General features: G+C 36.7%; 1 protein-coding gene across 1 annotated transcript in view; it reads right to left on the reverse strand.

Annotated features, from left to right (window-relative positions):
• ltn1 (listerin E3 ubiquitin protein ligase 1) overlaps positions 1-14,170 on the reverse strand; it is a 119,125-nt gene that overhangs the window by 23,420 nt on the left and 81,535 nt on the right. Inside the window, exon 22 of the mRNA XM_059968094.1 lies at positions 13,303-13,516. Within this exon, the coding sequence (XP_059824077.1) occupies positions 13,303-13,516 (214 nt within the window). The remainder of the gene's footprint in view (positions 1-13,302; positions 13,517-14,170) is intronic.

Below are 14,170 nucleotides of genomic sequence, written 5' to 3' on the forward strand. Positions count from 1 at the left end.
AATTCCAGTGAATAGTCCCAGAGCCATCAAACACTCTTCATATGACAAGCCATTCAATCCTGGAATAATTTCTGTGAACCTCCTTCGAACCCTCTCCAGTTTCAGCTCATTTGTTCTAGGATAAGAGGCCCAAAACTGCTCACAATTCTCCAAGTGAGGCATCAGCAGTGCTTTCTAAAGTCTCAACATTATATTCTTGCTTTTACACTCTCGTCCTCTTGAAATGAATGGTAGCATCGCAGCTACCTTCCTCACCACAAGACAAAACCTGCAAATTAACCTTTAGGGAATCCTGCACAAGCAGTCCCGAGACCCTTTGTGCCTCAGTTTTACATATTTTTTCTCAATTTAGAGAACAGTCAAGCTTTTCATTTCTTCTACCAAAATGCATGACCAAGCACTTCCCAACACTGTATTCCATCTGCCACTTCTTTGCCCATTCTCCTAACCTGTCCAAGTCCTTGTGCAGCCTCTCTACTTCCTCAAGACTACCTGTCCCTTTGCCTATCTTTGTATCATCTGCAAACTTTGCAATAAAGCCATCAATTCCATCATCCAAATCATTGACATATAACATAAGAATTGGTCCCAACACAGAACCCTGTGGAACATCACTATTCACTGGCAGCCAGCCAGAAAAGGCTACTTTTATTTTCACTCTTTGCCTCCTGCCAAGCAGTCACTGTCTTATCCATGCTAGAATCTTTCCTGTAATACCATGGGCTCGTAGCTTCTTAAGCAGCCTCAAGTATGACAGCTTGTCAAAGGCTTCCGTAAATCCAAGTACATAACATCAACTGATTCTCCTTTGCCCATCCAGCTTGTTATTTCTTCAAAATATGTCAACAGATTTGTCAGGCAAGATTTTCTCTTGAGAAAATCATGCTGACTACGGTCTATTTTATCATGCGTCTCCAAGTACCCCAACACCACATCCTTAACATTCGACTCCAACATCTTCCAAACCACTGAGGTCAGACTAACTGGCCTACAATTTACTTTCTTCTGCCTCTCTCCCTCCTTGAAGAGTAGAATGACATTTGCAATTTTCCAATCTTTGAGAACCATTCCAGAATCTAATGATTCTTGAAAGATCATTATGATTGCCTCCACAATCTCTTCAACCATCTGTTTCAGAACCCTGAAATATACACCATCTGGTCCAGGTGACTTATTGACCTTCAGACCTTTCAGTTTCCCAAGAATTTTCTCACTACTAATGGAAACTTCATCCACTTCATGACCCCGACACCTGGAACTTCAACCATATTGCTAGTGTCTCCTCATATGTTAACCCCTTCATTCCCAGAATCATCCTTGTGAACCTCCTCTGGAGTCTCTCCAATGACAACACATCCTTTCTGGGATATGAGGCCCAAAATTGTTGACAATACTCCAAGTGCGGCCTGACCAGTGTCTTAAAAAGGCTCTGCATTATCTCTTTACTTTTATATTCTGTTCCCCTTGAAATAAATGCCAACATTGCATTTGCCTTCTTGACCATAGACTCAACCTGTAAATGAACCATCTGGGAGTCTTGCACAAGGACTCCTAAGTCCCTCTACACCTCTGATGTTTGAAACTTCTCTCCACTAGTCTGCACTATTGTTCTTTTTACAAAAATGCATTATCATACATTTTCTAACACTGTATTCCATCTGCCACTTTTTTGTCCATTCTTCCAATTTGTCCAAGTCCTGCTGCGAAGGCATTACTTCCTCAGCACTAACTACCTCTCCACCTATCTTCATATCATCTGCAAACTTTGACACAAAGCCATCAATTCCATTATCCAAATCATTGACAAACAACGTGAAAAGCAACAGTCCCAAGACTGACTCCTGAGGAACACCACTAGCCACCATCAGCTAACCAAAAAAGGCCCCTTTTATTCTCACTCGCTGCTTCCTACCTGTCAGCCATTCCTCTATCCATGCCAGTATCTTTCTTGTAACGCCAGAGGATTTTATCTTGTTAAGCAGCCTATCAATCAAACGCCTTCTGAAAATCCAAATAAGTGACATCCACTGCCTCTTCTTTGTCCTTCCTGCTTGTTACTTCCTTAAAGAACTCTTAACAGATTAGTCAGGCAAGATTTCCCTTTACAGAAACCATGCTGAATTTTGACTTTTTTTGTCATTAGTCTCCAAGTACCTCAAAACCTCATCCTTAATAATAGAGTCCAACACTTTCCCAACAACTGAGGTCAGGCTAACTGGCCTATAATTTCCTTTTTTTTTTGCCTTCCTCCCTTCTTAAAGAGTGGAGTGCTATTTGCGATCTTCCAGGCCTCTGGGACCATGCCAGAATCAAGTGATTCTTGAAAGATCATGATCAATACATCCATATTCTCCTCAGCAAACTCTCTCAGGATTCTGGGTTGCAGTCCATCTGGCCCAGGTGACTTATCCACCTTAAGACTTTTGAGTTTGCCTAGCACTTTTTCCAATGTAATAGCAATGGTGTTCTCTCCTGCTCCCTGACACTTACAGACGCCTGGCACACTGCTAGTTCTTCCACAGTAAAGACAGATGCAAAGTTCACATTAAGTTCATCCACCATTTCACTGAATCCCATTACTACCTCACCAGCATCATTTTCCAATGGTGCAATATCAACTTCCTTTTACTCTTTAAATAACTGAAACTTTTGGTATCCTGCTTTATATTATAGGCTAGTTTGCCCTCATATTTCATCTTTTCCCTTCTTATAGAACTTTTAGTTGCTTTTCTTGGATTTTATAAGTTTCCCAATCATCCAACTTCCCACCCATTTTTGCAACCTTCTATGCCCTTTCCTTGGCTTTTATGCAGCCACCTCTGCTCTGTAGTTATCCCAGCCAGGATCCTCCTCCAAAAAATCTGAGCAAGCGTCTCTCTCGTGCCTATGTAATTCGCTTTATTCCATAGTGATACAGATTCAGATACATTCAGAATACTTCTTCCACTTTACATCCTGTGCCTTCCGAATTGCTTCCAGAAATTCCAGGGTGAATTTGATCATATTCTGATCACTTACTGCTAAGGGTTCTTTTATCTTAAGCTCTCTAATCAATTCTGGTTCATTGAGCCCACTCGAATATTAGCTATTCTGGATTGGGTGTTGTTCAACCATGAGCTGCTCTAAAAAGCCATCTTGTTGGTATTCTAGAAATTACCCCTCTTGGAATCCAGTATCAACTTGATTTTACTAATCTACTTGCATATTGACTACTGTAACATTGCCCTTCTGGCATGCATATTCTGTCTCCCATTGTAATTTGCAGAACACATCCTTGGGGGTCTGTTACAACTCCCATCAGGATCTTTTTACCCTTCAGTTCCTTAGCTCTATTCACAATTATTCAACTCCATCTGACCTTCTTTCGAATGATGTAATTTCATTTTGTTTTAGAAACAACAGAGCAATGCTACCTTCCTGCCTGTCCTTTCAATACAATGTGTATCCTTGGACGTTAAGCTCCCAGCTATGATCTTCTTTCAAACATGATTCAGAGATGCCTACAACATCAGACATGTCAATCTGTAACTGTGCAACAAGTTCATCTACCTTATTCCGTATACTGCGCGCATTCAAATATAACACCTTCAGTCCTATATTCATCCTTTTCAATTTTGTTCGCCTTTGATATTGCAATTCATCCTGTTGACTGCAACTTTGTTCTATCATCAGCCTCTTCTTGCTTGGAGTCTCACTATACCTTGCCTCTGTAAACAAACTACCTCATCTTCAGCACTATCAACTCTGGTTCCCATCTCCCTACCACATTAGTTTTAGCCCACCTGAACATGAAACCTATTATTACGGAATGTGCTTTTTTTTGTTATTGTTAATGAAGCATTAATAAGTAATAAATAGAAGACTTGCACTATATCACAGTATCTTTCAACAAATCTCATAGCACCTCAATTATTAACAACTGGACATTAGAACAGTAACTGCTTATAGCACTTAAGGAAGGAAATAACATGCAGCTCATGTGAGAAGAGAATTAGGCATACAACCAATTAGGCATAGGACTTAAACTCTAAGGCAGGGGTTCCCAACCTTTTTTTATGCCATTGATCTCTACCATTAACCAAGGGGTCCAAGGACGCCAGGTTAGGAACCACTGCTCTAACGTAAGTACACTGTTAGCAGCTTCCAGTAATTGGAAAAAAAAGACATTGGAAAACAGACTAATTATAACCATGGGCTATATTTTAATTCCTTTTTCAAACAACACCTGCTCATCTTCTTCTGTACTCAAGATCACCAAATTAAGGTTTTGCAGCATTTATTATAAATTATTCCATCTACTAATAATTAAATGGAAAGCTTACTGGGAGATTTCAAACTGATATATTTGATTTCAAATCAAGAACAAAGCAACTTCAGAATATATTATGTGTTAGTTTAATTATAAAACCAATTTGAACTCTTTCAAATAGGTACTTATAATGGAATGGCTTTAACTTATAAATTAATTGAATTTTCTTCCAAAGACTTTTAAAAACCCTGTGGCTTTCATTATAGAGTTTGGGATAAACATTAGAATTACATTGCAAAAGCATCCAAGTTGATCCAATTAGTCTATGGCAGACTTTACCCTCCAAGTAAGCAACGATTTGAATCATATTTACCCAAATTGTTCCCATAACCCTTCATTGTTATTTGCTTCATCTTCTGATGAGATAGTTGAGTATATATAAGGACATACTGCACTACTAATCCTGAAACTGGGACTAACAATCCAGAGATTCAAATGCAAATAGTTGTTGAATAGAAATTCAGTTAATAATTTTAAAATGTATCGATTGTAATAACGAACCCATCAGATTGCTGTTAAAAAAACATCTGGTATACCAATGCCTATCAGTAATAGCATATCTATGCCATTAAAACAAAAATAAAGCAGATGAGCCATACAACATTATCAACATCCAAATATAAATATGGCAAAGTTGTTCTCTGCTTGGTTTCACCTTGCTGTCTTCCTCATAAACACCTGGTATCCAATTGCAGGATCTCAAGCACAGAGCAGCCATCGCTGACTTCACTATGTTTGCAGAAACATCCCTTACGAGCTACTTGCGGTTTCCTCCATCGCAATGTCTGGGCAATTTTACTTCTGACTTCCAAAGTCTACAGTTTTATGATTTTAGCCCTTTTTTATTTATTCCAGGAGATACCAAGGAACAGCTGAGAGCACTGGATGCAGCAAAGGCTACGGAACTAAACAATATCAAGGCCAAAGTGATGAAGATGAGCTGAGCTGGTTCTGTACATATAACATATTGGCATCTGCCAAAAAGCTGAATTTAAAAGCTGAAAAGAGGGTCATATTTTGTTACAAAGCAGGAGGCTACTCAGCTCAACAAATCCACATTGACTCTCAAAACACAACCTGCAGTCCCACTCCCCTACTTGAAACCTATTCTCTCCATGAAACTTGAGCCCCCAGGGAAAATCCATGTAATTGCAGGGAGACTGTTTCAGTTCGACAGTTCGAGGTTTGACTGAAATTCAAAATGCTGAAGCTGGAAGGCGACAGTGGGCAACTCTCATAGATACTAAGGCAAGCTCTGACTCTCTGTGACATCAATAAGCCCCAGTAAAACTGAAGGCAGTGGACATTATGGAGGAGACACGCCAATGGTTGGAATAAAAATTCAAAGTACAATTATTATCAAAGTATGCAAAAAGTATGTAACCCTGAAATTGGTCTTCTTGCATACCTTTTCAGAAAGTAGGTAGCTATGGTTGTTGTACATTAATCAACCAAGTCCCAAATCTGAGTCCTTGGCCCAACCACCTTCAGCAGTTGTAAAAACTTCTCCATCATAAGGACAGAAGCAAAGATATTTTCTAATGTTTGCACAATGTTCAATTCCATTTGCAATTCAATAGTAAATGATGCAGTCTCAGTTGTACACAACAAGTCCTGGATAACAATCGGGTCTGGTAAGTAGTATCAGAATACCACTGGAATATATCGTGAAATTTGTTGTTTTGTGGCAGCAGTACATTGCAATACATAATAAAAACTATAAATTACAATGTAAATATTAAAAAAGAAAATTAAATAAGTGGTGCAAAAAGAGAGGTGTCCATGGGTTCTTTGTTCATTCAGAAAGTAAACAGGGAACATTCATACCACAAAAGTGTCAGGCAATGATCATCTCCATTAAGTAGGAGACTACTCACCTATTTGTAATGCTCAAAGACAGCAGCTTAGCTGAGCACCTCTCCTTAACATCTTGGAGATCATCACTGACCAGAACTTACAGATAAATACAGTGGCTGATTGGTATCCCATCCAGTATTCTAAACCTTAATTCCCTCTGCTAATGCATTGTAAGTGCATTGTAATACCATCCATGAAAAAGACTGCAGGTGGTCATGCAAGTTACTCCAAACGCATTGGAGTAAAGTATTCACAACCTGCGTCCTCTACCAGGAGAAAGATAAGGGCAGCAGGTGCAAGGAAGCATGATCTCCTGAATATTCCCCTACAAGTTGCATACAAACTTCATTCTCTTCCTTTATCATCACTGGATCTGTAACATGGAACTCTTGACTCAAATGGAGAATCTTCAACAGACAGACTGTACTATTTATCTTCTCCACAATCCTTACAACCTTTGATAACACAGTTTAAAATGAGAATGCACATAAAATGCTGGAAAACTCAGGTCAGTCAGCATCTGTGGAGATGGGAAAGGAAGGGGAAGACCTCAGGAAAAGACAAAGGGGTGAGAGGAAGCTGATATGTGATAGGTGAAACAAGGTGAGGGGGAAGGTGGGTAGGTGGGGAGAGAGCATGAAGTGAGAAGTTGGGAGGTGATAGGTGGAAGAGTAAAGGGCTAAAGAGGACAGTGGCCCATGGGAGAAAGGGAATGAGAAGGGGCATCAGAAGGAGGAGATGAAAAAAGGGTAAGAAGAGAGCCTGAATGGGGAAATGGAAAAAAGAGTTATTGGATGTTAAGAGAAATCTATGTTCATGCCATCAGGTTGGATGATGCTCATAATATGAGGTGTTGCTCATCCAATCCAAGAGCGGCTTCATGGTGACCTTGTCGGAATGAGAATTTCAATTTCCAAATACATTAAGCCTCAATTTTGACCCCTCTACTTCAAAAGCATCAGAACACATGTCCAAACTTACTCCAATTCTGGCCTGATTTTAATCATCAATATAGGTACCCTTGCCTTCAGCAGCACAAGCCCTTAGTCCCTTAACTCTGTTACACAATCTTGTTTCTCCTTCTGGTCTATCTTTTTGCTACTTTTCCTAATATTTCCCAGTGTCTCATTGTTTTACTTAAATTTGAGGGAACACTTACTTTTTAACAAAAAGGTTGCTATGGTTAATGTTTATGCTCCAAATGTGGATTATCCCAATTTTTTTAAGTCATTATTTACTTCTCTACCTAATCTAAATGAATATAAGTTAATAATGGGTGGTGACTTTAATTGTTTAAATCCTTTGTTGGACAGATCTATATCTAATCAGACTTTACCTAATAAGTCGGCCACTTATATTAACTCTTTTTTGACTGATAATGGAATTTTTGATATTTGTAGATTTCGGCATTCTAAGGACAAAGAGTTTTCATTTTTCTCACGTTTATCATTCCTACTCGAGAATTGATTATTTTTTTATTGACTCTTGTTTTATTCCATCGGTAATTGGTTGTAATTATGATATTATAGCCATCTCTGACCATGCTCCATTAAAACTTTCTATTAAATTTACGGATACAGCTTCTAGTGCTAGACAATGGCAATTTGATTCTACCTTACTGCAAGATCCGGATTTTATTAAATTTATGAAGGAACAGATTGATTTCTTCTTTTCAACTAATTCCACGGATGATATTTCTTGCAGAACGCTTTAGGACACTTTTAAAGCATATATACGTGGACAGATTATCTCCTACTCCGTTGGTCTGAGAAAACGCATTAAGAAAGAAACTCTTTTATTGGTTGAAAAAATTAAAGAGATTGACAAGAAATATTCGATCACTCCTAGTAAGGAGCTTTACAAACAAAGGGCTGAACTTCAAATGGAACATAGTTTATTACTTACATCTTCCATTGAAAATCAATTAATGAAAACCAGATCTGATTTTTATATACATAGTGATAAATCAGGGAAACTGTTAGCTAGTCAATTGAAGAATGCTTTGGTTAAACGTCAAATTACTAAGATCCGTCAGCAGAATGAGGATCTGACAGTTAACCATGATGAGATAAACAAATCTTTTCAAGATTTTTATACCTCCCTATATCATTCTGATATATCTCATGATTATAATACCATGTATGATTTTCTTGGGAAATTGAATTTTCCAAAATTATCATCAGATGATCTTTTAATATTAGAAACTCCTATTACAGATGCAGAAATTAAAGGGGTTATTTCCTCTATGAATTCTGGGAAAACACCAGGTCCAGATGGGTTTACAGTAGAATTTTTTTAATGTTTTTCCGCTACTCTTTCTCCTTGGTTATGCAGGGTTTTTGAAGAAGCAATTAGGTTGAGTAATCTGCCACAATCTTTTTATAGAGCTTCCATTTTTTTAATATTGAAGAAAGATAAAGACCCTACTGACTGTGCATCCTATAGACCAATATCTTTATTGAATGTAGATTCCAAGATTTTTTCCAAGTTACTGGCATCCAGGCTGGAGAAGATATTACCTCAAATTATCTCGGAAGATCAAACTGGTTTTATTAAAAATCGCTATTCTTTTTTCAATGTCAGTAGATTACTGAATATTGTTTATACTCCTTCACATAGCACCTCAGAATGTGTCATTTCACTAGACGCAGAGAAAGCATTTGATAGAGTTGAATGGCCATACTTATTTACTGTGCTTGAGAAGTTTAATTTTAGTCCGACATTCATTTCCTGGATTAAACTGATATATCATACTCCAGTAGCCTCGGTGCTTACTAACAATCAAAGATCTCCCTTTTCTCGTTTATTTTGGGGTATTAGACAAGGCTGTCCTCTTAGTCCATTATTATTTGATATTGCTTTAGAACCCTTGGCAATTGCTATCAGAGAATCACAGAACATTTTTGGCATTAATCGTGGGATGGATATACATAAGCTATCATTATATGCAGGATTTATTATTATTTATTTCTGATCCTGAGAAATCCATTCCTGCAGTTATATCATTGTTGGCTCAATTTAGTAATTTTTCCGGGTATAAATTAAATCTTAATAAGAGTGAATTGTTTCCTTTAAATAGACAAGTTCCAATTTATGGAAATTTACCTTTCAAATTAGTTAATGACTCTTTTATTTATTTAGGGATTAAAATCACAAAAAACTATAAGGACTTATTTAAGGTTAATTTTTTACCCCTAATCGATCAGATTAAATGTTTGTTTACTAAATGGCCACCAGTATCTTTATCTCTGATAGGTCGGATTAATGCTATTAAGATGGTTATTTTACCCAAGTTTTTATATATATTTCAAGCAGTACCAATTTTTATTCCAAAATCTTTTTTCTTGCTAATGTTGATTCAAAAATTTCCTCATATATATGGCAGAATAAAAATCCTAGAGTAGGTAAAAAATATTTACAGAAGGCAAGGAAGGAAGGTGGATTGGCATTGCCTAATTTTAGATTTTATTATTGGGCAATTAATATCCGATATTTGATATGTTGGTTAAAGGATTGGGATTTATCTTTTAGCCCTCATTGGGTGAACCTGGAAATTAAATCTGTACAAGGATTTTCATTGGGATCTATTTTAGGGTCTTTTCTTCCCTTTGCTCTTTCTAAATTGCAGAAACGAATTGAGAATCCGATAGTTAAACATACTTTACGTATATGGTCTCAATTTCGGAAATTTTTTGGGTTGACAGTTTGTTTTAAATATTCCTATTGTATTCAACTGCTTTTTTTATCCTTCTATTATAGACCAAGCTTATTCAGCTTGGAAGACGAAAGGATTACTAAGATTTTCCAATTTATTTTTGGATAATTGTTTTGTCTTTTGAACAATTATCTAATAAATATAATTTGCCTAGATTTCATTTTTTTTTAGATATTTACAGATTAGGAATTTCTTAAATACTGTACTTCCTACCTTTCCAAATCTTGCATCTTCAGGTATTTTGGAGAATTTGTTTGAACTAAATCCTTCTCAGAAAGAGCTAATATCAAAACTCTACAATATAATTATGAAGATACGTTCAGAGCCCTTCTATAAGATTAAAAATGATTGGGAAAGAGAACTTAACCTTACTATCCCTATTGAGAATTGGGATAAAATTCTTCAATTAGTTAATACATCATCTATATGTGCTAAACATTCATTAATACAGTTTAAGGTTGTGCATAGGGCTCATATGTCCAAGGATAAATTGGCTCATTTTTATTCCTATATAAATCCTATTTGTGACAGATGTCATTCTGAGATAGCGTCTTTAATTCATATGTTCTGGTCTTGTCCGCTTTTGAAAAAATATTGGAAAGACATTTTTGATATTAGTTCCACGGTATTGAACATTGATTTACAACCTCATCCTATTACTGCAATTTTTGGTTTACCAATGATGGACTCAGTCCATTTATCCTCTTCTGCTTGTTGAATGATTGCATTTCTTACATTAATGGCTAGAAGATCTATTTTGTTGAATTGGAAAGAAATTAATCCTCCTACCGTATTTCATTGGTTTTCTCAAACTATGTTATGTCTAAATTTAGAAAAAATTAGAAGTGTTGTATTTGATACTTATATTAAATTTGAAAAGATATGGAGACCATTTATTCAATATTTTCATATGATGTAATATGACCCTGTTCCAAGCCCATTTGTTTTTCCAGTTTTGGTTTTACATATGTTGAGAGGATCGGAGTTGACGACATTGATGATTTTGTATTTTTGTTAGATATTATAAACAGCCCTTTTTTTTCATTTTTTCTTGTTCCCTTTTTTCTTTTTTCGTTTTTTTTCTTATTAGTTATTAGATTGTTAGATTAGTTTTTTTGCATATTTTTTTTTTCTTTTTCTTTTCTCTGTTTTTTTTTAAATATATATTACGATATACCTAGGTTTGCCTTGTTTATTGGTTACTTGTATCGTCCATGATTTGGGAAGACTCATTTATACTGTAACTATTGCTTATGTACTCTTTCATGTTCAGTTGTAATGTGTATGTTTGTAATCCCATTATCTATGTATCAATCTTATTATGTTGATAATAATAATAATAATAAAAAGATTGAAAAAGAAAAGATCTGAGGGAACACTACCTCTGATTCAGAGGTAGTGCTTCCAATATTACATTAAACATTGATCTTGTGGGAAAATTTTATCTAGCTGCATGGGCCAGATTTTCACTGCAAATGACAATGCTTATACACATCTCTAATTAGAATTTGAAGACGGCAGCTTCCCATTGCTCTTTCACTCTGCCCATACTATTCAATTGCTGTGTTATTACGCTTTCCATAGACACAGTGATCCACTGACGTCTTTTAGCCCTTGCCCTGTAGAATGAGTCCTACTTCAGATGATCTAGGCAGTGTCCAAAATAAGTTGATAGCTCAGGTTTGCCTGAGCTCCCCTGCAGCGACAATATCTCCCCAGCAGCTCCACTCTCCCATCTACTCCCGGACTCTCCTTAGCTCTCCAGATCTCTTAGTTGCTGAGATCAAGTGAGGGTTCAACCTCATTTTTGTAGGAGACTGAAAGTAAACCAATCAAATCTACAGCGTGAACAAAAACACTATTCCAGGGAGAATTAGGAGAAAAGATTTGCATTTAAGGAAGCAACCCAGTTTGATGGGACTGCAATAAGAGTCCTTTGATCAGCACCCACAGGCTCATTCTGCCAATGACATGGTGCAGTGTTTCAAAATTTATCTTAGCTTTATAGTTACACCAGCACAAGCTGCTTTAGACCAAAGAGCTGATTGTGGACTTCAGAACGGGTAAGACGAAGGAACAAAAACCAATCCTCAGAGGTATCAGAAGTGGAGAGAGTGAGCAATTTCGAGTTCCTGGATGTCACCATTTTTCAGGATTTAATCTGGTCCCAACATATCAATGCAGCTATAAAGAATGATGTAATTTCATTTTTTACCAACAGAGCAACACTAATTCTGCCTGTCCTTTCGATACAATATGTTTCCTTGGACATTAAGCTCCCAGCTATAATGGCATTGAGAACTCCCACCACCTAGGACATGCAGTCTTCTCATTGTTACCATCAGGAAAGAGGTACAAGAGCCTAAAGACACACACTCATTGATTCAGCAACAGCTTATTTCCCTCTGCCATCCGATTTTTAAATTGATCTTGAACCCATAAACACTATCACACTACTTTTTAAAGAATTGTTTTTGCACTACTTATTTTAATCTGACTATTTAATATACATATATTAACACTGTAACTCAGTTATTTTTATTATATTTATCATGTATTACATTGCTAACAAAGTTATCAAAGTGAATAAATTTCACGACGTACGCCATGATATTAAACCTGATTCTGATTAATGGCCTTTGGACCTATCTGGGCATTCCTGGCCTTGACTCTCTGGTGACTAAACAGGAAAACTTGCATTCCATTTCAAAATTGTATTTGGCAGCTAAGTTTCCTGTTGGACATGAGAAATCCTCACAGAAGGACTCAGGGGAAAGAGTATGACCAACAGCTGAAAACAATATGATGGAAATATTAGACTGACATGTAAAAATCTTACAAATGAAAATAAATGTCCTTAAAATATAAAATATACTTTGACCTTTTTTATCTTAATTTAAAAGATTAAAAGTAGTGGTTAGCACATCACTTCACAGTGTCAGCTTTCATTATTTCCTGCTGCGCTCTGTGAGGAGTACATATGTTCTCCTCCAGCTGCTTCCACATTCCAAAGAACGTACTGTTAGCGGTAGCGAGTTGTGGGCAGGCTGTGTTGCACCACAAGCACGGCAACACTCACGGGCAGTCCACTGACTTGATTTGATGCAAATGACAGATTTCACTGTATGTTTCAATGTACACATGGAAATGAAGCTAATCTTTAAATGGTTGAACATAAATTCCTCAGAGCCTAGGCACAGTATTTTCACATGGTGAAAGTCAACAATATTTGCAAAACAAGTACAATACTTCACACTTACGACATGCAATCATTGCTATGTCACACAGAAAGAAATCAAACAGCTAAAGTCACAGAATTACTCCTTCAGCATACATAATACCTCTCTTACAGAATCTATGCATCATAAGTGCATTTTTACTCTTGTCACTAGAGTTCAGAATTGTAAGAAAATGTCATTACCTGCCATTTTAAAAAAAAGAGGTAACAGTTGGCTGTAGGCTCCTTCTACAAAGAAGTTGTTCCATTCATTCAGAAGATTAGCAGGAAGAGCTTTGCTTAATTCTGGAGTTAAAGTCTGAAACATGTAGCTAAGATCTGAGAGCATGCCACAACTCTGACAAACAAAGTGCAGTATCAGAGGCTTGGAGTCAAGGGATACAGTATTACCAGAAGTCTGAAATAGAAGAGAATAATTTAAGTATAAGATGGCAATCTGCTATTTTAACCTATCGACACACAGCCACAGTATTTCGAAAAGTTAACAAGTTTAAATTTAGGACATTTAATCCAGTAAATGACAAAGGTGAAACAAAAAAAAAGGAAAGCACCACAATAGAATGTAAATTTTATTTTAAACACTGTATACTACCCTAACCTACATCACTGATGACATGAAGCAGTGCACCCTACGATGCATCTCAGCATCAGCTTCCTTCAGAAGTTGCATGTTATTTTTTCCCACCCATAATGGTAAGAAACCCACTAAAAGTGATCCAGATTTGAGTAAAAATTAAAAGTTGAAAAAAATCACACCTGTAGCAGTATAGCAAGTATTTTTGAGAGAGCAAGGAAAACAAAAAAAAAAGTCAAGACAAAAACTAACAAGGTTTAACTGCAGTAGTGGCAGATGCTGGATACCACTAGCCAATTTCCTAATTAATAATTGTGAATCTGGAGAGTCTCAGTTATTCCTGCAGTGTAATCTGGACAATGCTTATCTGCCTTCCTTAAAGTGAGCTAGACATTAATGAACAAGGAAATCAGTCTTACATTCTCTAATTAGTCCAGCTAAAATTCTATAAGATCATTTGTTTGAGTAGCAGTCTGT

This window comes from Hypanus sabinus, chromosome 4 (genome assembly GCF_030144855.1).
Source record: "Hypanus sabinus isolate sHypSab1 chromosome 4, sHypSab1.hap1, whole genome shotgun sequence".
NCBI classification, from domain to species: Eukaryota; Metazoa; Chordata; class Chondrichthyes; order Myliobatiformes; family Dasyatidae; genus Hypanus; species Hypanus sabinus.